Below are 27,649 nucleotides of genomic sequence, written 5' to 3'. Positions count from 1 at the left end.
GGGCCTTCCTGAGTGCGGGGGGAGGGGACACCCCCGTCCCGGGGGGGGGAGGGGACACCGGGATCCCCACGGGGGGAGGGGACACGCACACCCCCCTAAGGCCACCGTGGGGCCCCGGGGGAGCCCCGGACTGTCCCGTGTCCCCCCCTAAGGCTCAGGGACACCCAGGATGTCCCCACGTGGCCCTGGGCCACCCCCAGCTGCTCCTGGGCCACCAAGGATGTCCTCAAGGGCCATGCACAATGTCCCTCCGTCCTCCCGAGGTCCAGAACTCCTCAGAAGGTCCTTGGGCCACCCAGGATGTGTCCCTGTCCTCAGATGGGCCTTGCTCCCCCTCCCAGAAGAGCCCCCCAGGTCCCTGGGCCACCAGGATGTCCCCAACGGGTGCCAGGGTCCCCATGAAACCCTGGCCCTTGTCCCCAGAGGCCCACCCGGGACGTCCCCACATCCTCACAAGGCCCTGGACACCACAGAACGTCCCCAGGTGCCTCCAGGTGGTCCCAGGCCCAGCCAGGTGAGCCCCAGAGATCCCAGCTCCATCCAGGTGGTCCTGGGGCCATCCAGGTGGTCCCCATGGAGACCTGGACCCCACAGAAGGTCCAGCCAGGTGCCCCCCAGAGGTCCCCAGGTGCCCCTGGTCCATGGGGGAAAGTCCCAGACCCACCCAGGAGGCCCCAGAGGTCTCAGGTCCATCCCCGAGGTCCCGGGTTCAGCCACGAGTTCCCCCAGATCCATCCAGGAGCTCCTGGGTCCATCCAGGATGTTCCTGTGAAGACCTGGGCCCCGCAGAAGGTCCATCCAGGGGCTCCCAGGTCCATCCAGGAGCTCCAGGGCCCACCCCAGGAGGTCCCCTGGGGCCGCCAGATCCATCCAGGAGCTCCTGGGTCCATCCAGGACGTCCCCACGAAGGCCTGGCGTGTGCACAAGGTCCGTCCAGGTGATCCCCAGCCGTCCCAGATCCATCCAGGAGCCCCTGAGGCGCCCGAGGTCCATCCTGGCGCTCCCGTGTCCCCCTGTGGGCGTCCCCACCGTGTCCGTGGCTCAGAGCTGGGGCTCTTTGGCCCCCTCGGAGCCATCCTGGGTCAGTGTCCATGTCCCCAGAGCTGTGGCTCGGTGGCCACCTTGGAGCCGCTCCTGGGTTGCCGTGTCCGTGTGTCCAGAGCTGGAGCTCCTCGGGCACTCCGGAGCCGCTCCCGAGTGACCCCTCCGGAGCCCGTGGCTCGGAGCCGGCGCTCCTCGGCCTGGCCGGAGCCGCTCCGGGCGGCCGTGGCTCAGAGCTTGAGCTCGTTGGCCACCTTGGAGGCGATGTTCTTGAAGGCCATGGAGGTGCCGGCGATGCGCTTGAAGCGGACGCCGTTGAGCGACAGCCGGGGCAGTTTGCACACCTCCATCTCCCACTGCACGAAGGAGTCGTGCCCGGGCGCGCCGTGGGCGCAGAGCAGCACGAAGCGCTCCTGGGGCTCGCAGCGGCAGCTGTTGGCGTCCAGGACCTTGCGGATCTCGCGCAGCATCTCCCCGGGCTCCAGCGAGCTCGTGGTCTTCATGCTCCAGGTGAAGCGCAGCGAGCGCGGCTTGGCGTCGCGGCCGGCGGCGTCGCGAGGGTCCTTCTCGGGGCCCACCGCGGGTCTGGGGGCACAGGGGGGTCACCAAGGGGGTGGGACGGGAATTAGGGAGGTTCTGGGGGTCCTTCTCGGGGCCCACCGCGGGTCTGGGGGCACAGGGGGGTCACCAAGGACGTGGGACAGGAATTAGGGAGGCTCTGGGGGTCCTTGGGGGTCCTTCTCGGGGCCCACCGTGGGTCTGGGGGACACCATGGGGGCACTGAGGGGGTGACGGTGGCACCCGGAGGGGCAGGGCTGGGGGTCACGGCGGTGTCACCTCGTGCCTTGCGGAGCCCCTGGCGGTGGGGGGAGCCCAGGGGTGTTGGGGGGACCTTGGGAGTGTCAGGTCAGGGGTGTCACAGGGACCCCGGGGGTGTCCCCGGGGGGTGTCCCCAGGGGGGTCCCCGACTCACCTGAGGGTCTCCACCCGCTCCTTGCTCTCGGGCTCATGGGGGTTCCTCGGGAGACAAAAGGGGCCGAGATCAGTCGGGGGGGCGGGGGGGGGAACAGCCCCTCCCCCCCAAAGGGGACCCGGGGGGCACAGACAGCACCGGGGCGGGGGGGACACACAGACACACGGGGGGGACGAGGACAGACGGACGGGCGGGGCCGGGGGGGGCCATGCGGGGCCGTGCAGCGCTGGGATGGGGTTGGGGGGTCCGGGGGGTTAAGGGGGTTTGGGGGGGGCCTGGGGGGGTCGGGGGTGCCATGCAGGGAGGGACCCAGCGTCCGGCGCGGCCCTACCTTCTGGCAAACCTGAAAGACAGATTTCTACAAAGACAAACAGAAGAGAAGGGGACGTTGGGGGGGAGGGGGCCGGGACAGAGCCACCCCCCCTCCCCCGACCCCCCCCCCAGGCCCCCCGAGAGGGGGTGGGGTCAGTGGGGGTCCGGGGAGAAGCAGCACCCCCACCCCCCTTCCCCGGCTCTGTGGGGACGGGTGGGAGGGGGGGACAGAAGGGGACATGGGGGGGTCCCCAGTGGGACATTCAGGGACAGGAGGGGACACGGGGACACAGGAGGAAGTCCCCGAGGGGCAGGAGGGGACGTGGGGGGACACAGAGGGAGAAGGAGAACAGAGAAGCCTCAAGGAACACCAAGGGGACACCCTGAGGGGACAGAGAAACACAGGAGGGGTCTGGGGGACAAGGGGACACCGAGGAGCCCTGGTGGGGGACAAAGAGCGGGGACAGAGAATCCCTGGAGCACCGAGGGGACACCGAGGGGACACCACAGTCCAGGGGTACAGGGGACAGCCCAGGACACACAGACGGGGACACAGCAAAAGGACACCGGGGTACAGTGACAGCCCAGAACACACCAGGGGGACACACCAGGGCACACAGCAGTGGGGGCACAGGAGGCAGCCGGACACACTGAGGTGACCCCAGGTGACCCCGAGGTGACCCCAGGTGACCCCAGGCGCGGCGCTCACCTGCGCACGAACTTGGAGGTGAACTTGCTGAAGAGGCTGGCGGAGGGGCCGCGCCGGCCCTGGCTGGCGCCCGAGGGGGAGGCCGGGGGGGGCAGCCCGGGGGGCAGCGCGTAGGGCAGGGGGTCCCGGGGGGCGCGGAGCTGCCCGGCGTGGAAGGTGCTGCGGCTCGAGACCCCCCGCGGGAAGCTCGGCCGCTCGCCCGGGCCCTGGCTCACGTTGTGGGCCGAGGGGGACGCGGCCGGCACCCGGGGGGGGGCCCCGCTGCGGGGGGGACAGGGGGGTCAGGGGGGGACACGGGGGTGGGGGACACCCCTGAGCCCCCCCCCGGCACCCCCCACTGCACCCCAGACCCCCCCAGCCCCAGTGAGTGCAGGAATCCTGCAGCACCCTGGGGACCCCCCCACGGGGAGCTGTGGTGGTCCCCAGCCCTCGGGTGGGAGCCCCACGGCAGGGGCGGGGGGTGGGGGTGCTCTGGGGAGGGGTCCCCACCTGTCCTTGCCGTTCTGCAGGGAGCTCTGGCCCAGGCTGGCCCGGTCCAGCAGCGGGGAGTTGCGGCTGCGCGTGGTGCCGGTGGAGAGGACGCTGTTCTGTGGGGGGCACACCGAAGGGGGTGCTGGGGGGGAACAGAAGCGCCCCAAAACCCCCCGAAGACAGGACAGGGGATGTGGGGAGCCTTGTGGGGAACAAGAGCAGTCCCCTCAGGGACCCCGGTCCCAGCCCCGGGGACGCAGGGATGGCTGTCCCCCATTCCCATAAAGCGCTGACCCCAAGTCCGGGGGCTCTGGGCGTTTGGGACCCTTCCCCCAAATCCGCGGGCTCCAGTCCCACCCCCCGGCTGTCCCCACCCTGCACTGACCGTGGAGGGGGAGGGGGTGCCCTTGGAGCGCTCCAGGCCGGGCAGGGGGCTGGGGGGCACCTTGGCGGTGCTGCCGGCCCGGCGCCCCCCGCCTTCTTCCTCCCCTGCTCCTCCTCCTCCTCCTCCTCGCTTGTTCTCCGCGTTGGCCGCCGCCGTTTTCTTGGAGTACGAGGCCGAGGTGGGGATGGAGAGCCCGGCTGGGGGGGAGCGGCTGTCAGGGGTGGGGGTCCCACGGGGACCTGCTCCCCACCCCCTGCCAGGGGGTCCTCAAGGGGGACCCACAGGGACCCCCCAAAACGTCCCCATGGGGCTCTGGGCACCCTCATTCCAGGGGTCCGGGCACCCATGTTCCCACCCCACAGGGACCCCCACTCCCATTCCCACAACCCAAGGGGACCCAGCTCCCCCTTCCTGCCCCCACGAAGCCCCCCCAGCATCCAGGACCTCCTGCCCCCAAGGGATTCACCCACCCACAGCCCCCCCGTGTCCCCGTTCGGGGTCTCACCCTGGTCACTGACCCCACAGCCCCCCCGTGTCCCTGTTTGGGGTCTCACCCTGGTCACTGACCCCACAGCCCCCCCGTGTCCCTGTTTGGGGTCTCACCCTGGTCACTGACCCCACAGCCCCCCCGTGTCCCCGTTCGGGGTCTCACCCTGGTCACTGACCCCACAGCCCCCCCGTGTCCCCGTTCGGGGTCTCACCCTGGTCACTGACCCCACAGCCCCCCCGTGTCCCCGTTCGGGGTCTCACCCTGGTCACTGACCCCACAGCCCCCCCGTGTCCCCGTTCGGGGTCTCACCCTGGTCACTGACCCCACAGCCCCCCCGTGTCCCCGTTCGGGGTCTCACCCTGGTCACTGACCCCACAGCCCCCCCGTGTCCCCGTTCGGGGTCTCACCCTGGTCACTGACCCCACAGCCCCCCCGTGTCCCCGTTCGGGGTCTCACCCTGGTCACTGACCCCACAGCCCCCCCGTGTCCCCGTTCGGGGTCTCACCCTGGTCACTGACCCCACAGCCCCCCCGTGTCCCCGTTCGGGGTCTCACCCTGGTCACTGACCCCACAGCCCCCCCGTGTCCCCGTTCGGGGTCTCACCCTGGTCACTGACCCCACAGCCCCCCCGTGTCCCCGTTCGGGGTCTCACCCTGGTCACTGACCCCACAGCCCCCCCGTGTCCCCGTTCGGGGTCTCACCCTGGTCACTGACCCCACAGCCCCCCCGTGTCCCCGTTCGGGGTCTCACCCTGGTCACTGACCCCACAGCCCCCCCGTGTCCCCGTTCGGGGTCTCACCCTGGTCACTGACCCCACAGCCCCCCCGTGTCCCCGTTTGGGGTCTCACCCTGGTCACTGACCCCACAGCCCCCCCGTGTCCCCGTTCGGGGTCTCACCCTGGTCACTGACCCCACAGCCCCCCCGTGTCCCCGTTCGGGGTCTCACCCTGGTCACTGACCCCACAGCCCCCCCGTGTCCCCGTTCGGGGTCTCACCCTGGTCACTGACCCCACAGCCCCCCCGTGTCCCCGTTCGGGGTCTCACCCTGGTCACTGACCCCACAGCCCCCCCGTGTCCCCGTTCGGGGTCTCACCCTGGTCACTGACCCCACAGCCCCCCCGTGTCCCCGTTCGGGGTCTCACCCTGGTCACTGACCCCACAGCCCCCCCGTGTCCCCGTTCGGGGTCTCACCCTGGTCACTGACCCCACAGCCCCCCCGTGTCCCCGTTCGGGGTCTCACCCTGGTCACTGACCCCACAGCCCCCCCGTGTCCCCGTTCGGGGTCTCACCCTGGTCACTGACCCCACAGCCCCCCCGTGTCCCCGTTCGGGGTCTCACCCTGGTCACTGACCCCACAGCCCCCCCGTGTCCCCGTTCGGGGTCTCACCCTGGTCACTGACCCCACAGCCCCCCCGTGTCCCCGTTCGGGGTCTCACCCTGGTCACTGACCCAACAGCCCCCCCGTGTCCCCGTTCGGGGTCTCACCCTGGTCACTGACCCCACAGCCCCCCCGTGTCCCCGTTCGGGGTCTCACCCTGGTCACTGACCCCACAGCCCCCCCCGTGTCCCCGTTCGGGGTCTCACCCTGGTCACTGACCCCACAGCCCCCCCCGTGTCCCCGTTCGGGGTCTCACCCTGGTCACTGACCCCACAGCCCCCCCGTGTCCCCGTTCGGGGTCTCACCCTGGTCACTGACCCCACAGCCCCCCCGTGTCCCCGTTCGGGGTCTCACCCTGGTCACTGACCCCACAGCCCCCCCGTGTCCCCGTTCGGGGTCTCACCCTGGTCACTGACCCCACAGCCCCCCCGTGTCCCCGTTCGGGGTCTCACCCTGGTCACTGACCCCACAGCCCCCCCGTGTCCCCGTTCGGGGTCTCACCCTGGTCACTGACCCCACAGCCCCCCCGTGTCCCCGTTTGGGGTCTCACCCTGGTCACTGACCCCACAGCCCCCCCGTGTCCCCGTTTGGGGTCTCACCCTGGTCACTGACCCCACAGCCCCCCCGTGTCCCCGTTCGGGGTCTCACCCTGGTCACTGACCCCACAGCCCCCCCGTGTCCCCGTTCGGGGTCTCACCCTGGTCACTGACCCCACAGCCCCCCCGTGTCCCCGTTTGGGGTCTCACCCTGGTCACTGACGCGCCGTTTGGGGTTGGCCGAGACGCTGCGCTGGACCTTGTGAGCGGGGGAGGGGCCCGAGCTGTTGGCCACCTCCGGGGCCACCCGTGGCTTCAGGGACAGGTTCTCCTCCAGCTGGGGACACAGGGACATGAGGGGACACAGCAGAACACGGGGGGATGCCCGCCGGGCAGGGACGCGCTGGCACGGGGGCAGGGCACGGCGGGAGGACGCTGTCCCCTGCGTCCCACCCCATCCTCTCAGTGTCCCCTGTCAGACCCGTGTCCCCATGTCCTTGCTCGTGTCCCTCCTTGTCCCCATGTCCCATCGCTCCCTCCATGCTCCTCGTGTCCCCGTGTCACCTCCTTGTCCCCACATCCCCTCACTCCCTCCGTGCTCCTCGTGTCCCCGTGTCACCTCCTTGTCCCCACATCCCCTCACTCCCTCCGTGCTCCTCGTGTCCCCGTGTCACCTCCTTGTCCCCACATCCCCTCACTCCCTCCGTGCTCCTCGTGTCCCCGTGTCACCTCAGCGGCCCCGTGTCCCCTCATCCTCCCTCCTCAATGATCCCACCCCGCTGCAATGACCCTCCCCATGTCCCCATGTCCCACCATGCTCCTGTCCCCCCTTCATCCCCGTGACCCCCCCAGTACCACCTTGCTGTCCCCATGTCCCTCCCTGTGTCCCCTCATTGTCCCCTCATCTCCTCCACACTCCCTCCCCTCACCGCCCCATGGTCCCCGCGTCCCCTGCCATATCCCCACTGTCCCACAGCGTCCCCACTGTCCCCGCTGTCCCCACAGTGTCCCCGCTGTCCCACTGTCCCCGCTGACCCCACAGTGTCCCCACTGTCCCTGCTGTCCCCACAGTGTCCCTGCTGTCCCCGCTGTCCCCACAGTGTCCCCACTGTCCCACAGTGTCCCCACTGTCCCCACAGTGTCCCCACTGTCCCCACAGTGTCCCCGCTGTCCCTGCTGACCCCACAGTGTCCCCACTGACCCCACAGTGTCCCCACAGTCCCTGCTGACCCCGCAGTGTCCCCGCACCTCGGAGCTCTTGTGGTCCAGCAGCAGGTACGTGGCCATCACCTCGTTGTACTTCTGCCCCACCAGCGACTCCTGGATCTCCTCCCGCGTGTACCCCATGGACACCATCAGCTCTGGGGGGGGACACGGCCCTCAGGGGGGGACAGGGGCACTGGGGGGGTCCCTGTGCCCCCAAAGTGACCCCGGGGGTCCCACCTGTCCTCCGGGGGTCCTTGTAGTCAGGCACGGGCTCCATGTAGGGCTTGAGCTCGTCGTCCTCGTGGCCCACGTTCATCCAGCGGTCCTTCATGATTTGCTGGGGGCACAAAGCGGGTTCGGGGGGTCGGGGTCACCCCTGGGGACACTTTGGGGGAGGGAAAAGATCCCAGGGTCCTCGGTGCTGTGCTGGGGGGCACGGGGGGATGCCAGGGCCAACTGGGAGGGTCCCCAGAAGGTGCTGAGGTGCTCTTGGGGTGGCCGGGAGGGTCTCGGAGGTTCCCAGAACCGTGTTGGGGTCCCAGGACGATGTTAGGGGGTCCCCTCACCTCCAGGGTGCCCCTCTTGGTGGGGTTGAGGATGAGGAACTTCTTGAGGAGGTTCTCGCAATCCGTGGACATGTAAAAGGGGATCCGGTACTTCCCCCGCAGCACCCGCTCCCGCAGCTCCTGCAGGACCCCAAAACCAGCCGTGGGCACCCCAAAGCCACCCCAAAACCACACAAGGCACCCCCAAAATCATTTCTGGGCACTCTAAAGCCACCCACGGGACCCCTAAACACCTGCTGGGGCACCAAACCACCCACGGGTACCCCAAAACCACCCACTGGACCCCCAAACCACCTGAGGATACCCCAAAAGCACCCAGGGCAACTCCAAAGCCACCCTCTGGACCCCAAACCCACCCGAGGGCCCCCCAGACTGTGGCCACACCTTCAGGTTCTGCCCGTCGAAGGGCAGCGAGCCGCTGACCAGCGTGTACAGGATGACCCCCAGGCTCCACACGTCCACCTCGGGGCCGTCGTACTTCTTGCCCTGGAAGAGCTCGGGGGCGGCGTAGGGGGGGGACCCGCAGAATGTGTCCAGTTTGTTCCCGAAGGTGAACTCGTTGCTGAACCCAAAATCGGCGATTTTGATGTTCATGTCGGCATCCAGCAGCAGGTTCTCAGCCTGGCCCAGGGAGGGAGAGCACCCCAGGGGGGTTAGTGGGGTCTGGAGGAATTTGGGGGTGCATCTGGGGCTGTTCTGGAGGGCCCAGAGGTGTCCAGGGGTGGGTCTGGGGGTCCTGGCACCCCTCCGGGGGTCCCAGGAGTGTCCAGGTGCTGTTCTGGGGGGCCCTGGCACCCACCCAGGAGGCTCGAGGATATTGGGAGTTCTGTCCTGGGGGGTCCCAGGGGGTTCAGGGGTGTCTGGTGCAGCCCCTGGGGGGGGGTCCCAGGCCCATCCAGGTGCTGCCCCAGGGACACGAGGGTGGGTTGGGGTCCAGGGGAGCCCCTTGGGCCATTGCTGGGGGTCCCAGGGGTGTCAGGGGGTCCCAGGTTGGGGGCGTTCCTCACCTTCAGGTCCCTGTGCACAATGAACTTCTGGTGGCAGTACTGCACGGCCGACACTATCTGCAGGACAGGGGGGTGTCAGGGACAGCCCCCAGCCCTCTTGGGGACACGGTGGGGGTCCCCAACCCCCTTGGGGGTGGTCAGACAGCATCACCCCCCCCAGACCTGTCGGAACTTTGCCCGGGCCTCCTTCTCCTTCATGCGCCCGTGGGCCACCAGGTAATCGAACACCTCACCTGGGGGGCACAGGGGAGGGGGGTGAGAGGCAGCCCAGCCCCCCCAGGACCCCTGGGACCCCCAGAAGCCCCGAGCCCCACTCACCCCCGCTGGCGTACTCCATGACGAGGTAAAGCGTCTTCTCCGTCTCGATCACCTCAAAGAGCTTCACTGCAAGGGGGGTGGGGGGGTTGGGGGTGACACCCCTGGGACCCCCCCAAGGGTGGGGGACACCGCCAGGGAGGGGTGGGGGTGTGGCTGAGGGGGTTTTGGGGGTCTCACCTATGTTGGGGTGGTTGAGGACCTTCATTATTCGCACTTCCCGGAAGAGCTGTGAGGGACAGGGGGGATGTTGGGGGTGTCAGAGGGAACAATCCCCCGTTTGTCACCCCAAAAGCAGCTGTCACCCCCCCCCAGGGACACCCCTCACCTTCTGCAGGCTGGAGGAGTTGAGCTGCGTCTTGTCAATGATTTTCACAGCCACCTGCGAGGGGGAGAGCGGGGTCAGAGGGTCCCCAGGGCTGTCCCCAAAACGTGGTGGCACTCGTGAGGGGATGGGCAAGGGGACAGGACTGTCCCCAAGCTGTGGTGGCACTTGTAAGGGGATGAGACTGTCCCCAAGGCTGTGCCCACACCACAGGGGCACTTGTAGGGTGAGGAGCAGGGGGACAGGACTGTCCCCACACCGTGGTGGCACCCATGGAGTGAGAGGGAAGGTGACAGGACCATCCCCAGGGCTGTCCCCACACCGTGGTGGCACTCACGGAGTGAGAGGGAAGGTGACAGGACCATCCCCAGGGCTGTCCCCACACCGTGGTGGCACTCACGGAGTGAGAGGGAAGGTGACAGGACCATCCCCAGGGCTGTCCCCACACCGTGGTGGCACTCGTGAGGTGTGGACCAGGAACCTGTCCCCGCGCCACAGTGGCACTCCCAGGGCAAGGACCAGGAACCGGCTCCCACGCTGCGGTGGCATTTGTGGGACAATGACCGAGAGCCTGTCCCCACACCGTGGTGGCACTCACGGGATGAGGACTGAGAGCTTGGGACCATCCCTGTGCCATGGTGGCACTCCCAGGGCACAGATCAGGGCCCAGAAGTGTCCCCACACCACGGTGGCACCCACGGGGTAGGGATCAGCAGCCCATCCCTGCGGTGGCACCCACAGGACAAGGACCAGAACCCAGAGCTGTCCCCACACCACGGTGCCACCCACAGGACAAGAACAACAAGCCTGTCCCTGTGGTGACAACCACAGCGCATCGACCACAAGTCCACCCCCACACTGCGGTGGCACTCACTGCTGGGGACAGGAAGCCCATCCCTGGGCCACGGTGGCACTCCCAGGGCAAGGACCAGGATGCAAAGCTGTCCCCGCACCACGGTGGCCCTCACAGAACAAGGACTGTCCCCACACTGTGGTGGCATTTCCAGGGCCAGCACCGGGACCCAGAGCTGTCCCCACAGCGCGGTGACACCCACAGGACACAGCCTATCCCCGTGCCACGGTGGCACCCACGGGCCCATCCCGTCCCCGCGCTGTCACCCGTGCTCCAGGCCCCCCCGAGCGCTGTCCCCACACCAGCAGGCTGCCACTCACCTCCTTGCCGGTCAGGACGTGCCGGGCCAGCTTGACCTTGGCGAAGTTGCCCTTGCCGATGGTTTTGAGGAGCCGGTAGTTGCCGATGTGGGGCTGCTCCTCGGCGGCCGTGCCGGCGTTGCGGCCCCGCAGCATGCTGGCCTTGCCACCGCCCTTGCCCTCCACGGCGCCCGGCTGCGGGGACACCGAGGGGACGCTCGGCTCAGCTCGGGCCGGCCGTGTCCCCCCGCAGCGCCCCGGGGATCCGGGGGGGTCCGCAGGCTCCTGGAGGAGCCGGGAGCAAAGTCCGGAGCGGCGGAGCCGCGCCCGGCCCGGCCCGGCCGGGAGCCGCCCCCGATACCTGACGCAAGCGCCATGGTTTCGGGCTGGGCCAGGAGGGTGGGAAGGGGCCAGCGCCGTGTCACCCCCTCCCCGCTCCCCTCCTAAAAATTCAGTGCCCAATTATCACGATTTTACCCCAAATCCGACCACCTGGACAGCAGAGTTCACACCCCAGCCGAAACCGGGGGGGGCCCCAGAACAACATCGCCGCAAACCCCCTCTTCCTGCACCCCAAAAGCCACCGTGGGCCCCTCCCCCAAAGGTCACCCGGGCTTTGGGGACACTTTCGGGGTGTTCCCTTACGGGGAGTGAGACGCCGGCGCTGAGCAGCGTCACCCCCGCGGGGCTGTCACCGCTCCGGTGACACCGGAGATAACGGCAGCGCGTGAGCGGGCGGGGAAGCTGAGCCAACCCCCCCCTCCCCCGGCGGGATTTGGGGCCCCCCAAAACCTCACCGGGTTCATTTTTGTGGGGGCACATCTTGGGGTGCCCCCTCCCCCTCCCGTGGGAAGGAAACCGCTGGCGGAAGCCACGGGGGAGGTGCCGGCGATGGCGCAACCAAACCCCCAGATTTGGGGGGAGAACACGGTGTTTTGGGGCCTGGGGGGGGCCTGGAGCTTCCCCCTCCCCCAAAATCCAGCGCGGTGCTGGGGGAAAAGTGAAGGAAAACGGGGGTTTCTGCCAAAAAACTGCCGTGGCAACGGGGCGGGAGCGTGCGGAGCCATCTGGCCGCGCTGCCGGGATTCACTCGGGCTCCGAGGCGGCACCGGAGCCCCCGAACCCCCCCGGGCGAGGCCGTGGCAGCACCGGCACCAGAAGCCGCCGGGGGGGTGGATCCGGGGCACCCCCGGCACCAGAGCCCCCCGAAGCCCCCCGCGGGGGTCGGTGGCGGCACGTGGGCAGCGTTCCGGGCATTTCCCGGCTCCTCTTATCGGCGAGGCCAGAGCGGCCAAAAATATGGCAAATACGGCAAAGGAGGCACCGCCCGGCACGGGTCGCGCCCGGGGAATGTCACCCGCACCGGGGGCTCACCGGCACTGGGGGGGTGTCACCGGCACCGGGCAGGCCCCGGTGTGCTTTGTGGCGGCGGCGCCCGGCGCTCGGTAACCAAAGGGCCCGGAGCCCCTCGTGCCTCAGTTTCCCCATCCCGCCCGCCGCGAGGGGACTCACCCTGGGCACCCGAAGCGCCGGGAGCGGCGGCAGCGGGGCGGTGCCGGCGGGAGCCCCGCGGGACGCCGGGAGGGAGCGGGGACCGGCTCGACCGGTCGGGGCTGAGGCCGCAGCGGGACGGGGCGGGGGCGGGGCCGGGGAACACCTGGAGCGCCGGGGCGGGGAAAACGGGGCGGAAAAGGGGAAAATCCACAGCGGCGGGGGGAACGGAGGCGGGAGGGTCCCGTCCTGCGGGGGGCACAGCCGAAAGGTTGGGAATTGCCATCGGAACGGCGGCGGCAGCGCCGAGGCTGCGGTGATGTCACCGGGCACGGTGTGATGTCATCGGGCACGGTGTGATGTCACCGGGGCTGCGGTGGTGTCACCAGGCCCAGCAGCGATGTCACCAGGCGGGTGTGAGGATCCCGGTGCCGGGAGGTGTTGATGCCACCAGCACCCGCCCACACCGCCGGCACCAAACTGGTGACAACTGGTGGCAGTGGGACCGGCACCGGTGTCACCGGGGACCCCCAGGCACGGCGCAGCGGTGGCAGCCGGGGAGGCAGCGGTGGCAGCCGGGGAGGCAGCGGTGGCAGCCGGGGAGGCAGCGCTGGTGCGTGCGGCGCCGCTCAAATGTCAGCCAAATTTAGGCATTTTTGAAGATTTTTTTATCTCCAACCCCACCAGATAGGGCTCCGCGTGAGGGAGGAACTGAGGGGGGGGGGGGGGGGCCCAGGGAAAGGCCCCCCGATTTCGGCTGCTGGGCTTGGGGGAGATGCGCAGCCCCCCCCACACGGCGCCGCCGCCCCCTCCCCAAATCTTCCCAGCCAGGAATAATTTTCCTCTGGCGTTACATAACGACGGATAAATAAGAGGAAAAGCACCCAAAACGAGGAGGGGGGCCCGATGCCACAGCCACGGCCACAGAACAGGTGGCATGGCCTTGTCCTCGGGCCTGGGGACACAGACATGAGGCCACTTGTGCCCCCACACGCCCTGCCGGGGTCACTCCCCAGCGCTCGGGGGTCTCCCCAGTTGCAGAAGGGGGAAGCCCCCCGAAATATCACCCAAAATGGGGGTGTCACACAGGTGGGGGAGCTGAGGAGCCCCCCAGGTGCTCCCCGAAAGGGCTGAGCCAGCAGTGGGGTCTCCCAACAGCAACGGAACCTGGGAGCAGAGAGGGACCCCGAGAGCCCCCCGAATCCACCCCCAAAATGGGGGAACCCCCTCCCAGCTTCCCCCAAAGGGGTTTGGGCCTCAACCGCCTCAGACCCCCACAAATACACAAGCGGGTGAACCCCCCATTCCCCACCCTGGCGGGGGGCTGGTCCCCACTCACAGGGGTTGGAATCATTTTAATTTGGGGGGTTCACCCCTCAGAGCCCCCCCAAACCCCTCGGAGGGTGCCGAGCCTGTGGCAGCGCTGCCGCCGCCCCCACAGCCCTCACCGTTCTGGGGGGGCCGCAGCAGGGAAGGGGGTGGGGAAGGGGGTGGGCTGACGCCCCCACACCCCAATCGTGCAGCCACCGAGCTGGGGGGGCACAATGACACCCCAAACCTGCCCCCCACAGCAAATCCCAGACCCTGGGGGTTCAATGTGGGGGTCTGGCACCCTCCCCCTTGCCCCTCTCCCTTGGGGGTGCAAGGCTCGAGCCCCTCACCCCGACTTTGGGGGTCACGCACACAAACCCCCCCTGCTGCCGCTCAGAGACCCCCGAAACGCGACCCCAAACCTTTGGGGAGGGGCTCATCCCAGGAGAACCCCAGAGCCCTCTCCCTACAGATCCGGCCCCGAAGGGGGGCCATGGCTCAGGACCCCCCACCCCACAGGAGGGTCTGGGCCTGGGGAGGCCCCAGGGTCCTCCACGGGTGGGGGAGAGAGGAACTGGGGGACCCCCAGGACCACCTCGCTGGGGGGACCCTTAGACCCTCCTTTTCCACCTCATGGAGGGGCCCCGAAGCCCCTCAGAGCCCCCTCAGTCCCCCCATTTGCCCTCACAAAACAATCCCAGAGCCCTTCAGTCCCTCTTTTCCCTTCCAGATCCCCCCAGACCCCTCTTTCTACACATAAAACGCCTCAGGATCCCCTTTTCCCCTCACAAAAACGTCCCGAGGCTCCTTTAGACCCCCCTTGTTTTTTTCTCTCTCAGACCCGCTTTTTCTCTCAAAAATCAACCCAGGTTCCCGTTAAACACTCCTTTTGCCTCACAAAATTACTCAAATTCCTTTCAGGCCCCACCTCTCCCTCACAAACCGACCCCAGACCCTTTTGGCTCCTCACAGAGTGGCGCAGGACCCCCTTTTCCCGTCACAAAACGGGCAAGGACCGCCTCAGACCCCCCTGTTTCCCCTCACAAAACAACCCCAGACTCTCTCAGCCCCCCTTTCCCTCTCGGATCGCCGTTTTTCCCCCTCACAAACCAGCCCAGGCCCCCCTCAAAACACCCTTTTTACCTCACAAAATTGCTCAGGCCCCTCTAAGACCCCTTTTCCCCTCACGAACCCACCCCAGACTCCCCTTTCCCCTCACATAAACACCTCAGTCCCTCTTTTTTCCACATGGACGGGACCAGAACCCCCACAATCTTCCTTTTTACACTCTCAGACCCCCCCTTTCCCCTCACAAATCAGTCCACGAGCCCCTCAGAACCCCTTTTTTTCCTTTTTCCCCTCACAAACCGACACCGAATTCCCCTTTTCCCCTCACAAACCAGCTCACGATCCCTTCAACCCGCTTTTTCCTCCCTCAGATCCCCCTTTTCCCCTCACAAAAAGCCCTCAGACCCCCTCAGTCTCCCCTTCCCCCTCAGAAACAGACCCTAGACGCCCCTTTTCCCCTCACAAAAATCCCCCAGACCCTCTCAGTCCCCTCTTCCCCTCACAAAATGCCCCTTTTCCCCCCCCAGCCGCCCCTCTCCCCACACACCCGGGCCGGGTCCTCCTTCACCCACCCCCGATCCCCGCCATCCCTCCCTCACCTGTTCCGAGTCCCTCTCGTTGACGGTCGGCAAAGGGCTGCGACCGCTGCTCGACATGGCGGCCCCCCCCCCGCGCCGCCGGCGACTATCGCGATAGGGGGAAGCCGCGGCAGGCGGTGTGCGGGGAGGGGGAAGGGGAAGCGGGGGAGCTCAGGGGGCGGGGGGGGGCCAGGCCAGCGGCATTGGGGGGGCCGGGAGAGGAGCAGGGGGAGCGGGCGGGGTCCGCCCGGCCCGGCCCGGCCGCCGCCGCCTCACGCCGCCGCCGCCGCCTCAGCGCCCCGCGGCTCCCAACATGGCGGCCGCCGCCGGTCCTCGGCCATTTCCGCCGCCGCGCCGGAAACACCCGACACGCCCCCCCGCGCCGCTTCGGCTCTTCCCGGAGAGGTTCGGCTGGCGGCCGTCACAGACTTCGAGTATTTCCGCCGCCGGGACGGAGTTACCCGAAGTTTCCTTCGGTACTTTCCGCCGAGAGCCGCGGGAAGAGCCGAGCGCCGCCCGCGCCGCTGCGACCCCGAGTGGAGCCGGAAATTCCCGAGTGAGGCCGAAACACCCGAGTGGATGCGGAAGTACCCGAAAACCTCTTGGCAGGCTTCGGGCCCTTTCGCCCGTGACGGAAACAGACGAGCGGAGCCGAATCCCCCTCCCCAGCCCTGATGGGGACCCCAGGACGGGGCGGGGGGCGCCCCGGGCCGCTGGACCCTCCCCGAATTTGGGGGGGTTCTGCCGGACCGCTGGACGCCCCCCGGTTTTAGGGGGCTCTCCCGGACCCCTGGGCGCGCCCCGATTTTGCGGGGCTTTGCTGGACACTTGGGTTCTGTCCGATTTTGGGGCGGAGGGCGCTCCCTGACTGCACTGGGGAGAGGCACTGGGAGCACTGGAATGGGGCGGGTCCAGCCGGGGAAGCCACGCCCCCTCGCCACGGGAGGGCGTGTCCTCCCCGCCCAACCACGCCCCGTTTGGACCAAAGGGGCGGGGCCGTGCCGGGATGGGGGAGGGGGTTCCATGGGTGCCCCATCGCTCCGGGCACCCCCGGCCGGTGCTGTGGGGCGGGGGCGGGGATGGGGGGGGTGCACGGGGGAGGGGAGCATCCGGGGGGCTCTCTCTTCCCGCCCTCCTGGGGGAATCCCCCCCCTTAAAACCATCGCTGTGGCTTTTCTTGGGAGGGGGGTGGGCTGAGACCCGCCGGCAATTCATCGCCCCCTCCGTAGCCCCCCGTTGCGGGGAGGGGCGGGCTCTGAGGGGTGATGGGAAAGGCGTGCGGCCCCTTTAAATTTACCCAGGAGCCCTTAAAGGAGCCCCAGGGGCCCCACGGCAGCGTCCCCACCCCGGCCGGCCCCCGCCCGCCGCCGCCGCCGCCGCCCCGGGCCCCGCCATGGAGCCCCCGGCCCCCCACCCCGCCCCCGGCCCGCTCCCAGCCGCGGGCAGCCCAGGTGAGCACCGAGACGGCGTGGGGGGGGGGGGGGGGGTGGGGTGCGGTGGGACCCCCTCCCTTGGCGCACAATGAGAGCGGCGCTGGCCCTTTAAGAGGCGCCCCCACCCCCGGGGGGTCCCCAGGCCTTTGCCACCCCCTGTCACCGGCTGGGAGGCCCCTGCCTCTTTAACGGGTTCCTGTCCCTTTAAGATGCCCTGATTCGATTTAGGGTGTCCCTGCCCCTTTAAGGCGCCTCCATCCCTTTGAATTATCCCCGTCCCTTTACAATGTCCCCAGGAATTTAGGATGCCCCCGTCCAGTTCAGATGGCCCCGTCCAATTCGGGACGTCCCTGCCCCTTTAAGGTGCTCACAGGAATTCAGGATGCCCCCGACTCTTCAGGATGTGCCCCTCCCTTTCCCACCCCCTCCCCATTTAAGGACCCCACCCCTTTTACAAGCCCCGCCCCCCGAAGTGCGCTGCCCCTTTAAGAACCCCCCCGCCTCTTTTAAGATGCCCTGTGCACCCCCCCTTTTGATGCTCTGTCCCTTTAAGACCCCCCCCAGTCTTGCCCCACCTCTTCCCCCTAATTCTGGGTGTCCCCTCCCCCCCTTAGACCCCTCAAATCCCCCCCAAATTCCCCAACCTCCCCCATGCCTTGACCTCCCTCCCCGGCCTCCCCTGCAGCCCCTTCCCCGCGGGGGCCGCGCCGGCGCTGGGAGCCCCGGGAGCCCCAGAGCCCCCGAGAGCAGCCCCGGGAACCCCAGAAACCCCGGGAGCAGCCCCGGGAGCAGCCCCGGGACTCACGGGCGTCGCGGCCGGGCCGGAGCCGTGTGCCGGGCCGGGACCACCGCCGGTACTACCACGAGCGCTGGCGCGCCGAGTACCTGATGGAGTTCAACGCGGCGCGGCACGGGATGCGCTGCCTGGTGTGCGGCTCCGCCCTGGCCACGCTCAAGCTCAGCACCATCAAGCGCCACATCCGCCAGAAACATCCCTACTCCAGCGCCTGGGGGCCCCGCGAGAAGCAGCTGGTGCTGCGCTCCTGGGACGCCCACCTGGGACACCCCCCCCGCCCCGAGGGACCCCCCGGCGGCGCCTGCGGGACAGGTACGGGGTGGGCTGGCGGTGCGGCAGGTGGGGTGCGGCTCCTTTAAGAGGAGCAGTGTCGCTTTAAATGTGGCCACGCCTCTTTAGGAGTAGCGCTGTCCCTTTAAATGTGGCCACGCCTCTTTTAAAGAGGCCCTGTCCCTTTAAGTGTGGCCACGCCCCTTTTTAAGAGAAGCCCTGTCCCTTTAAATGTGCCACGCCCCTTTTAAAGAGAAGCCCTGTCCCTTTAAATGTGCCACGCCCCTTTTAAAGAGAAGCCCTGTCCCTTTAAATGTGGCCACGCCCCTTTAACTGAGCCACGCCCGTTTTCACCTAGGCCACGCCCCCATTCCGTGCAGCTCCCGCCTGACCACACCCCCTCTGCTGTAACCCCGCCCCCAAAGAGGCCACGCCCCTTTAATGGAGCTATTGGTGCTGCCCCTTTAAGTGCCACGCCCCCTTTAAAAGGACACGGCCCCTTTAAGACCGGCCCCACCCAGACCACACCCAGCCACTCGGCCCCGCCCCTCCCTGTGCCTCCTCCCACGGCGGCAGCGGCAGCCCCAGGTCCCCAAATTGTCCCCAAGGTCCCATCCTGTCCCCAGGGTGTCCCCTGTGCTGTCCCCAATGTCCCATCCTGTCCCCAAGGTGTCCCTTGTCCTGTCCCCAAGGTGTCCCTCGTCCTGCCCCCAAGGGCCCATCCTGTCCCCAATGTCCCCCGTCCTGTCCCCAAGGTGTCCCTTGTCCTGCCCCCAATGTCCCCTGTCCTGCCCCCAATGTCCCATCCTGTCCCCAAGGTGTCCCTTGTCCTGCCCCCAATGTCCCCTGTCCTGCCCCCAATGTCCCATCCTGTCCCCAAGGTGTCCCCTGTCCTGTCCCCAATGTCCCATCCTGTCCCCAATGTCCCCACCCCAGAATGTCCCCAGAGTGTCCCCACCTCATCCCCCTCCCCCAACATCCCAGCCCCCCCAAGCCCCTCTGTCCCCAAGCTGTCCCCGTCCCCCCCTCGCTGACCCCGCTGTCCCCTCCCCGCAGGGCCCCCGTCCCCCGCCCGCCACCGGGCCCGTCCCCCGTCCCCGAGGGCCACCAAGGGGTCCCCGGGGGGGGTGGCGGTGGCGCGGGGCCCGGCCGGGGACTCGCTGCGGGGGTGGCTGCGGGCGGAGCTGCTGCTGGACCTGGAGGCCGGGGGCCACCGGCTGCGCTGCCTCCTGTGCGCCTGTCCCCTGCCCTCGCTGCACCTCGGGGACATCCGGCGGCACGCGCTGGCCGCGCACCCCGACACCCTGCGGGGACGGCGGCGGCACGGCGGGGACACCCCCGGTGAGCGGGGACACGGGGGGACAAAGTGCCACCTGCGGGGACACCCCCGGTGAGCGGGGACACCCCCGGTGAGCGGGGACACGGGGGGACAAAGTGCCACCTGCGGGGACACCCCCGGTGAGCGGGGACACCCCCGGTGAGCGGGGACACGGGGGGACAAAGTGCCACCTGCGGGGACACCCCTGGTGAGCGGGGACACCCCCAGTGAGCGGGGACACGGGGGGACAAAGTGCCACCTGCGGGGACACCCCCGGTAAGGGACAGGGGACAGGGAGGGGACATCGAGGGTGTGGGGACATTGGGGGTGTGGGGGGGACATGGGGACACTGAGGGGGGGGGGCCAAGAATGTCCCTGACCGGTGACAGGGTGGGGGGACAGGGAGGTGACAGGAGGTGACAGGAGGTGACAGCGCTGTCTCCCCCCCCCCAGCCCTGCCACCCCCCGGTCCCGCCGAGGAGGAGGAAGAGGAGGAAGAGGCCGCAGAGGGGGTGGGGGGCACAGAGGCCCCCCCTGCCTGAGCCCCCCCGGGATGGGGACACTGGGGGGGACAGGGGACACCCCACGAGGGAGGTGGGGACAACAGAGACCCCCCCCCCCCAGTGTCCCCAGTCCCCCCCAAACGAGGCACAGCCACACCCAGTACCCATCGCCCCCCTGTGTCACCCTCGATGGTGTCACCGCCCCCGATGTCCCCCCCGGTGTCACTGTCACCCCCCCGGTGCCACCTTATTTATGTGTGTGTGTCCCCCCCCTTTTTATACATCCCCCCCCCTTGTACACGACCCCCCAATAAACCCCCCTGAGACCCCCGGGGACATCTGGGGACACTCGAGAGGAACACGGGGACACTCTGGGGGGGGTCACAGGGACACCCTGGGGGGGGTCACAGGGACACCCGGGGGGGGTCACAGGGACATCCTGGGGGGGGTCACAGGGACACCCGGGGGGGGACACAGGGACACCCTGGGGGGGGTCACAGGGACATCCTGGGGGGGGTCACAGCACCAAGGGGCCCAGCCTTGTCGCGGTGTTTTATTGTTGCCGCAGCCCCGCGGGTGGATTTGGGGGGGGGGGGGGGCCCCCATTTCCCACCCCCCCAGAGCGAGGGGGGGGCTCGGGGGGCGCGGTTTGGGGGGGCTGTGGGAGGGGCTGAGCCCCCCCTGCCCCATTTACAGCAGTTACAGACATTTCACCTCAATTAACGTTAAAAAAATAAAAGGGGGGGGGGAACGAGCTTGGGGGGGCCCCCCCGGGGGAGCAATTTTGGGGTTCAGCCCCCCCCCGCACTTTGACTGGGGGGGGGGCACAGACAGACGTCACTGTGAGGTTGGGGGGACAGGGACAAGTTTGGGGGGGTGGGCGGAGTTTGGGGGGGGGGAGAAGATGAGCTTGGAGTGGGGGGGCACCGCCGGGTACCCCCAAATTCCCCCCCCCTACCCTGGGGTTTATTCCGGCTTCTTCTTGGCCAGGCCCGGGAGCTTCGCCTGGATCCTACGAGAGAAGGGGGTGGAAAGATGATTTGGGAGGGGGGGGGTGGGGCACAAGGATTTGGGGAGAGGGGGTCCCGAGGATCTGGGGGGGTCCCCAGGATTTGGGGGGGGCCCCGGGGGCACCTACTTGGCCACGAGCTCCTTGGTCTGGCGGCGGACGAGGCCCATGTAGCGATTGATCTGCACCTGGAGGGGGGAACGGGGTGGGTTTCAGGGGCGGCCCCCCCGTTTTTGAGGGTGTCCTACTTCTTTTTGGGGGTGTCCCACCTTAATTTGCGGGTTCCCCTTTAATTTGCGGGTTCCCCTTTAATTTGGGGGGGTTCTCCTCAGTTTGGGGCTCACCTCGTATTTCTCGTAGAGCGGCGGGAGGGTGAAGGCCAAGAGGTCGGCTGGGGAGAAATGGGGGGGTCAGGGTTATTTGGGGGGGAACCCCCCCTTCGGTGCTGATTTTGGGGGTCACCACCCCCAAAATCAACCTTCTGGGGGGTCGTTTTGGGGAGGGAGGAGGGGCGGCCAGGCCCGGTTCTCACCGAGGATGAGGAGGGTGATGCCGTTGAAAACGGCTCCCACGTAGGTCATCAACCACATGGTCATGGCGAGCTGGGGGGCACAGGAGAGGTTTGGGGGGGTCCTGGGGGGTCCCAGGGCTGGGGGAGGAGGAGGAAGAGGGGGAGGAAGGCTCCGAACCTCCAGGGAATCCACCAGATCCTCCACCAGGAAGAGGCGGATGAGCAGCTGCAGGCCCCGGTTCAGGTGCTCGGCCACCACGGCCGCGTGCGCCTGGAAGGTCTCGGGGGACAACGTCACGTCCAGGTCCAGGTAAGCTCTGGGGAAGGGGGGAACAGGTGAGGGGAGACCCCACTGAACCCCAAAATCCTCCTTCGGCCCCTCCCCGAATCCCAAAATCTGCATCTATGCCCCGAAATCTGTGTCTAAAAACCCCGAAATTTCCTTCCAAGCCCAACCCCCGGGGGGTCTTGCGGGACAGGGTCAGGTCCAGGTCAGGGCTGAGGTTGGGACACCCCAAAACCCCTCCCTACACACCCCAAAATCCTCCTTGACACCCCTTTGGACCCCAAAATCCCCATCCTCACCCCAAACCCCGCCCTAAACCCCAACCCTTCCCCTGCACAGAGCAAACGGCGTCGGGCGCGTCGCCCCTCGGTGACACCGCTGTCCCCAAACGGGGGCTGGGGGCGTCCCCAGGCTCCCACCCCCCAAAAAGTGGGGCTGGGGGGAGCCCCAAAAGCCCCAACCCCCCAAAAAGTGGGGCTGGGGGGAGCCCCAAAAGCCCCAATCCCCCCCCAAAGTGGGGCTGGGGGGAGCCCCAAAAGCCCCAATCCCCCCCCAAAGTGGGGCTGGGGGGAGCCCCAAAAGCCCCAATCCCCCCCCAAAGTGGGGCTGGGGGGAGCCCCAAAAGCCCCAATCCCCCCCCAAAGTGGGGCTGGGGGGAGCCCCAAAAGCCCCAATCCCCCCCCAAAGTGGGGCTGGGGGGAGCCCCAAAATCCCGCTCACCGGAAGGGGTGCCCCTCCTCCGACTTCTGCAGGGCCTGCACCACGGCCTTGTAGACGCGCAGGCTGATGGTGACCGAGAGCAGGGCCAGCGCCACGTGGGCCACCACGGTGACCGCGCTGAGCGTGGCCAGGGACAGCAGCAGCACCAGGCTGGCGCCGAAGGCCACCGCGCTCTTCCTCACATCCCGCCAGAACAGCAGGTCCCGCACTGCTGGGACAGCCGGGGGGGACACGGGGGGACACAGCGGGGGGACACAGGGGGACACACAGAGGACACGGGGGGACAACGGGGAGGACAACGGGGGGGACACACAGGGGACAATGGGGACACACAGAGGACACGAGGGGGGGACACACAGGGGGACATGGGGGGACAACGGGGGGGACACAGGGGACAATGGGGGACAGGGGGACACGGGGGGACAATGGGGGACACACAGAGGACACGGGGGGGACACACAGGGGTCACACAGAGGACACAGGGGGGACACAAAGCGGGGACACAGAGAGGGACAAGGAGGGGTCACAGGTGGTCCCTGTGTCGTCCCCCACCCCCACTCGGCACCGGGACAAAATTCACTCCGATTTGGCCCAAATTGAGCTCGATGCCACCTCCCCACCCCCGCCAAACATCCACTAATTACCCGCTCATTAAAACGACCCCCTTCGTTACACGCAGGCCTTAATTACGTCCCCTCCAGGAAAAGCAGGTGTTAAATAACTCCCCCCCCCTCCCCCCCCCGAGCGTGCCGGCGGGTTTGGCCCCAAATCCCTGGATTTTACCCCAAAACAAGGCATTCATGCACCTCCCGCCCCCAGCAGCATTTTGGGGCGGGGTCTCTCCCTTCCCCCCCTTAACTCCTCTCTTTTTGCCCCATTTTGGGGGTCCATTCGCAGCCCCACCCCCCGCTGGTTTCGGCGCCGTTTTGGGGTGAAAAAGGCCCTTTTTGGGGCTTTACCTGCCAGGCGGGGGAGGGGCGCAGCCGGGGGGGACTGGGGGGGCTCCCCCAGTTCTCGCAGCGCCCGCAGGGTCTGGTGCTCCTGCTCCCAGTCCCGGGAGGCGGCGGGGGGGGACCCCGGCGGGATGGGGACACCCCCGGGGACAGCGGGGACATCCTTGGGGACATCCCTGGGGACAGTGGGGACATCCCTGGGGACATCCTTGGGGACACTCCCGGGGACATCCTTGGGGACATCCTTGGGGACATCCTTGGGGACACCCCCAGGGACAGTGGGGACATCCTTGGGGACAGTGGGGACACCCCCAGGGACAGCAGGGACACTCCCGGGGACATCCTTGGGGACATCCTTGGGGACAGCGGGGACACTCCCGGGGACATCCTTGGGGACATCCTTGGGGACACTCCCGGGGACATCCTTGGGGACATCTCCGGGGACAGCGGGGGGGGCCTCGCCCGGCGCCTCCTCGATGACGGTGTCGTCGGAGTCACCGGAGCTGTCGGCGTCGGCGGGGACAGCGGTGACACCGTTCCCAGCCCGGCTGACGCCGCTCCCGGCGGAGATGCCGCTCTCTACGCCGGTGACAGCGCCGACACCGTTCCCAACGCCGGTGACAGCGCCGACACCGTTCCCAACGCCGGTGACGCCGTTCCCAGCGGCGGCGACGACGTCACTCTTGATGCCGGTGACGCCGCTCCCGATGCCGTTCCCAAGACCAGTGACACCAGCGACGCCATTCCCGACGCCGGTGGCACCAGAGACGCCGTTCCCAGCGCCGGCGACGCCGTTACTGAGGCCAAGGCCGCCGTTCCCGCCGTCGCTGTCCCCGGTGCCGCCGTCCCCGCCGCCGCCGTTGCGCTCCACCAGGTCCCAGGAGAGCAGCTCGCTGGTGAAGTTGTGCATCTCCCGCACGCACCGCGACACCTCCTCCAGCGCGGCGGCCGAGCCGGGGGGCGGCCGGGCCGGGCCCCTCCCGGGCACGCCGGGGACGCCGCGGGGCTTGGGCGGGAAGTGGCACACGCGGCCCTCGGGGATCTGGCCGAGCGCGGGGCCGAACTCGCGGTCGAAGGCGGCTCTGTCCGGCACCACCTCGAACGGCGACTCCGGCGACTCCGGGGGGCTCTGGGGGGCCCCCCCCGGGGACGCCCCCCGGTCGCGCCCGCCCGGGGCCGCTGGCGGAGGGACACGGTCAGGGGGGGTCGGGGTCCCCCGTGCCCCTTTCTGCGGGCTCTGGGTGTGTCCCCCCTCTTTGCCCCACCACCCAGCCCGTGGCCTTGTGCACCCCTGCGGGGCTTTTGGGGTCCCCCCCCATCCCAGCCATGCGGGGGGGGGCGGTTTTGGGGTCCCCACGCAGCGTTATGGGGCTCCCCTTCCCCCGTTCCAGCCATGCCGGGGGTCTCCCCCCAGTTTCGGGGGTTGCCCCCATCTCAGCCATGCGTGGGGATCATTTTGGGGTCCCCCCACGCAGAATTCTGGGGGTGTCCCCCCTCATCCCGGCCATGCAGGTGGGGGTCAAGTGGCGGCACTGAGGGTCCTCCCCATCCCCCCCAAATCTGGGGAGGAGAGACCCCAGTTTGGGGCTAAAAACGCCCATTTTGGGGCTAAATCCCAAATTCCATTTTGGGGCTAAAACCCCTCGATTTGGGCTCGGAATGATGGGGGGGGGGAGGGTGCAGGACACCCCAAACCCTGCAGGTTTGGGTGCAGAAAATCGGGGGATAGTCCCACTGGGAACCTCAGTTTGGGGCTAAACCCCCTCATTTTGGGGTTCAATCCCCTAGTTTTGAGTCTGGAGCGAGGCTGGGGGTGGCATTCGCCCCCTCCTGCTTTTGGGGGACATTTTGGGGTCTCTCCCCCCCAGTTTCAGCCCGGGGGGGTTCACACGGCGGCGGGTGGGACACGGCGCAGGCGGGTCGGGGGTGGGGGAAGGAATTTTGAGGCCAAACCACAAAAAACGACGATTTTCACCTTCAGCAGCAGCAGCAGGAGGGGGGGGCCGTGCAAAGCTGGGGGGGGGAGCAGCAGCCTTGGGGTGCAGGAGGGGGGTGGGGGGCAAAGCTGGGGGGGGCTTGCCCCGAAAAAGGGAAAAGAAACCGTGTTAAAGAGCAGGAAAGGAGAGAAAAAGAAAAATGTCTATTTTTGGACAGTTGAACCCCCCCCTCAACCCTTGGCTGGAATTCAGGGGGGGCTCAGCAGCGTTTGGCCCCCCCCCCATCCCAAAACGCGCCACAGCTGAAACCCCCAAAATCCCGGGGTTATTTTGGGGGAAATCCCCCTCCTTTTGGTGACATCGAGGCCCCAAATTGACCTCGGGGAGCCCCAGAACAGCTCTGGGGATCCCCAACGTGGCCCCCAAAATCCAGGGGGGGCTTTTTTAGGGTCAGAGCTCCCTCTCCCCACACCACCCCCCCAGACATTTTTCTTCGAGGGGGTGCAGGGAAAGGGGGGGGAGGGGGAGACTTGCCTGGTGAAGCCGCAAAGAGAGAAACGGGCTGGGAGGAGGAAGAGGAGGAAGAGGAGGAAGAATTGGGGGGATCTGCAAGAGAACACAGAGGGTGAGAGCTCAGCACCCCCCAAAATCCCCCCCAAAATCCCCCCTCCTCCCCCCCAAAAGGCGGGGCCGGCGCGGTGCAGCTTCGTCCCAGCGGCTTTTTAAGGGTGACGCAAAACCACGAGGAAAATTCCAGTCTGGAGCAGATTTTGGGGGGTTTTACCCCGTTTCCCCAGCCTTTGGGGCAGGGAGCGGCGCAGGGATGCTTCCCAAGGGTCCCCCCAAAATTCCCACCCGCCCCTCTCGGCGCTGCACCCCCAAGGAAAACGGGTGTGTGTCTGTACCCTCGCCCCCCCAACAGCGTAAAATTTGGGGTGAAACCACGGAATTTTGGGGCTTCGTGGTATCCCGGTGTGAAAATTGGGGTGAAATCCCGGGAATTGCCAAGTCAGGATGCCCTGGAATGACCGCTGGGAAGGGGGGGGGGGGGATGTTCCGGGGGAGGGAGAAACGCCCCCTCCTCAAAATTCCAGGGAAGGACGGGCGGAGCAGCTGGACCCCAAGGACCCCCCAAAAACATCAACGCTCCCTTTCCTGCCGATTTTCCCCCATTTTTCCGAGGGATGTGGGGGCGGAGGTGTCAGTGCCCATCAAAACTGGCCTCTAAAAAGCTTCTTCACCGCCCAAAATCGCCCTTAAAAGTCCTTTTACCCCCCAAAATCCCCTAAAAGCCTCTTCATCCCCTGAAATCCCCCTAAAAGCATCTCTACCCCAAATTTTTTCCCCTAAACATCTCTTCCCTCCCATTTTACCCCTAAATTTCATTACTCCCCCAATTTCTGCCCCCCGAGCTTCTTTACCTCACACCCACCCCCTAAAGGCCTCATTGCCCCCAAATTCCCCCTAAAAACCTCTACTCTCCAAAATCTGCCCCTCCAAGGCCTTTTCCCACTCCCTTTCACCCCTGAAGTTCTTCCTCCCCATTTCTAACCCCCTTTAAAACACTTTTTATCTCACATCAACCTCCCAAACGCCGCCTACCCCCCACATCTCCCCCCTCAAAGGCTTCTTACTCCCAATAATCACCCCCATAAAACCTTTACTCCCTACTTCTGCTCCTCCCACCCGCTTTTTACCTCACACCCAGCGCCCAAAGGCCTCTTTCCCTCACGCCCCCGCCGAGGCCTCACCCCGCTCAGGCCCCACAGGCCCCACCCGGCCCTTACCGGCGCACGACATGGAACCGCCGCTCGTGCAGCCGCCGAGCTGGGGCCGCGCGGAGGAAGAGGAGCAGGAGCTCACGGAGGTGGTGGAGGAGGTGGAGGAGACGAGCGAGAACTGCGCGGCGGAATCGGCCATGGCGGCGGCGGCGGCGGCGGAGCGCGATGGAACCGCGTCCGTGCGGGGCGGCGGCCGCGCCCCGACTGCGGGGGGGCGGTGCCGGGAGGGGCGCGGCCGGCGAGAGGGAACCAATCAGCGCCCCGCACCTGCTGCAGGTGGGCGGAGCCGGCGCGCCTGAGCCAATCAGCGCCTCGCAATGGCCGCGCACCGCCCTCCCGCCGCAGCTCGGCGCTGGTGCGCATGCGCACAACCGGGGAGGGGCCCCCGCAGTTGCCATGGCAGCAGCGGGAGAAGGAGAAGCTGCGCCTGCGCGCGGCGGGAGAAGCGCGGTGCACGATGGGAGCTGTAGTCCCAGAGTCACCCTTCAGAAGGGGAAGGGGGTCTGAGGAAGTTCTTGGGAGGGAAAAGGCTTTTGGGGGGGAGGGGGCGGTCTGTGTCCCCGCACTCCAACCACAGGGTCCGCTATAGCGCGGATCGCCCCGTGGGGTGTCCCCCTAAAGGCGCTGGGGTGCTGCAGGACGCTTCTCAGAGGGCGGGGGAGGAGGGCTACAGCCCCCTAAAGAGCAGGGAGGTCCCAGTTCCTTCCCCTACGTGGGGGGGAGCGCAGAGCGTCCCACGCAGAGCAAAGAGAGCTCGCCATAGCGCAGAGAGCGCCGTCATAGCCTTGCAAAGCGCGCCCCCTGCTGGGCGGGAGGAC

General features: G+C 67.8%; 2 protein-coding genes across 14 annotated transcripts; both read right to left on the bottom strand.

Annotated features, from left to right (window-relative positions):
• Nucleotides 1-306: 306 nt before the first annotated feature.
• MARK2 (microtubule affinity regulating kinase 2) lies at nt 307-15,491 on the bottom strand. 3 transcript variants are annotated; one of them, XM_032094843.1, is made up of 18 exons: nt 15,336-15,491; nt 10,888-11,061; nt 9,718-9,771; nt 9,570-9,618; nt 9,393-9,458; nt 9,237-9,307; nt 9,075-9,131; nt 8,452-8,688; nt 8,068-8,187; nt 7,739-7,838; nt 7,544-7,656; nt 6,506-6,632; nt 3,892-4,088; nt 3,525-3,622; nt 3,036-3,296; nt 2,346-2,372; nt 2,015-2,059; nt 307-1,626 (listed from the first exon to the last, which is right to left on the bottom strand). In XM_032094843.1, exons 1-18 carry the CDS (start codon nt 15,390-15,392, stop codon nt 1,272-1,274), a joined length of 2,208 nt encoding a protein of 735 aa, XP_031950734.1. In that variant the 5' UTR covers nt 15,393-15,491; the 3' UTR covers nt 307-1,271. The 3 variants fall into 3 exon arrangements, with proteins under 3 accessions (XP_031950734.1, XP_031950736.1, XP_031950735.1); XM_032094845.1 differs by lacking the exon at nt 15,336-15,491 and adding an exon at nt 12,379-12,439; XM_032094844.1 differs by lacking the exon at nt 2,346-2,372.
• Nucleotides 15,492-20,171: 4,680 nt separating this feature from the next.
• RTN3 (reticulon 3) lies at nt 20,172-27,043 on the bottom strand. 11 transcript variants are annotated; one of them, XM_032094866.1, is made up of 11 exons: nt 26,838-27,043; nt 25,585-25,656; nt 23,516-24,292; nt 23,447-23,479; nt 23,120-23,413; nt 22,161-22,371; nt 21,333-21,471; nt 21,176-21,245; nt 20,988-21,034; nt 20,773-20,831; nt 20,172-20,646 (listed from the first exon to the last, which is right to left on the bottom strand). In XM_032094866.1, exons 1-11 carry the CDS (start codon nt 26,968-26,970, stop codon nt 20,601-20,603), a joined length of 1,881 nt encoding a protein of 626 aa, XP_031950757.1. In that variant the 5' UTR covers nt 26,971-27,043; the 3' UTR covers nt 20,172-20,600. The 11 variants fall into 11 exon arrangements, with proteins under 11 accessions (XP_031950757.1, XP_031950758.1, XP_031950755.1 ...); XM_032094867.1 differs by having other exon boundaries at nt 23,120-23,421; nt 23,455-23,479; XM_032094864.1 differs by having other exon boundaries at nt 23,447-23,735; nt 23,766-24,292.
• Nucleotides 27,044-27,649: the final 606 nt, after the last annotated feature.

Source organism: Corvus moneduloides, chromosome 34 (assembly GCF_009650955.1).
Source record: "Corvus moneduloides isolate bCorMon1 chromosome 34, bCorMon1.pri, whole genome shotgun sequence".
Classification (NCBI taxonomy): domain Eukaryota; kingdom Metazoa; phylum Chordata; class Aves; order Passeriformes; family Corvidae; genus Corvus; species Corvus moneduloides.
Note: the sequence above shows the minus strand (reverse complement) of the source record. Positions and strands in the feature narration are given on the sequence as shown.

Bases quoted from the DNA above. Each gene is read 5' to 3' on its own strand.
- RTN3 (XM_032094861.1), bottom strand. From the start codon at position 26,970: ATGGCCGATTCCGCCGCGCAGTTCTCGCTCGTCTCCTCCACCTCCTCC. The intron at 21,035-21,175 runs GTGAGAACCGGG...ATTTCTCCCCAG, and splicing joins CATCACCCTCCTCATCCTCG to CCGACCTCTTGGCCTTCACC. The intron at 20,832-20,987 runs GTGAGCCCCAAA...TCCCCCCTCCAG, and splicing joins CGCTCTACGAGAAATACGAG to GTGCAGATCAATCGCTACAT.
- MARK2 (XM_032094843.1), bottom strand. From the start codon at position 15,392: ATGTCGAGCAGCGGTCGCAGCCCTTTGCCGACCGTCAACGAGAGGGAC. The intron at 11,062-15,335 runs GTGAGGGAGGGA...GTGTCCCCGCAG, and splicing joins ACGAGAGGGACTCGGAACAG to CCGGGCGCCGTGGAGGGCAA. The intron at 3,297-3,524 runs GTGGGGACCCCT...TCCCCCCCGCAG, and splicing joins CTGCAGAACGGCAAGGACAG to CGGGGCCCCCCCCCGGGTGC.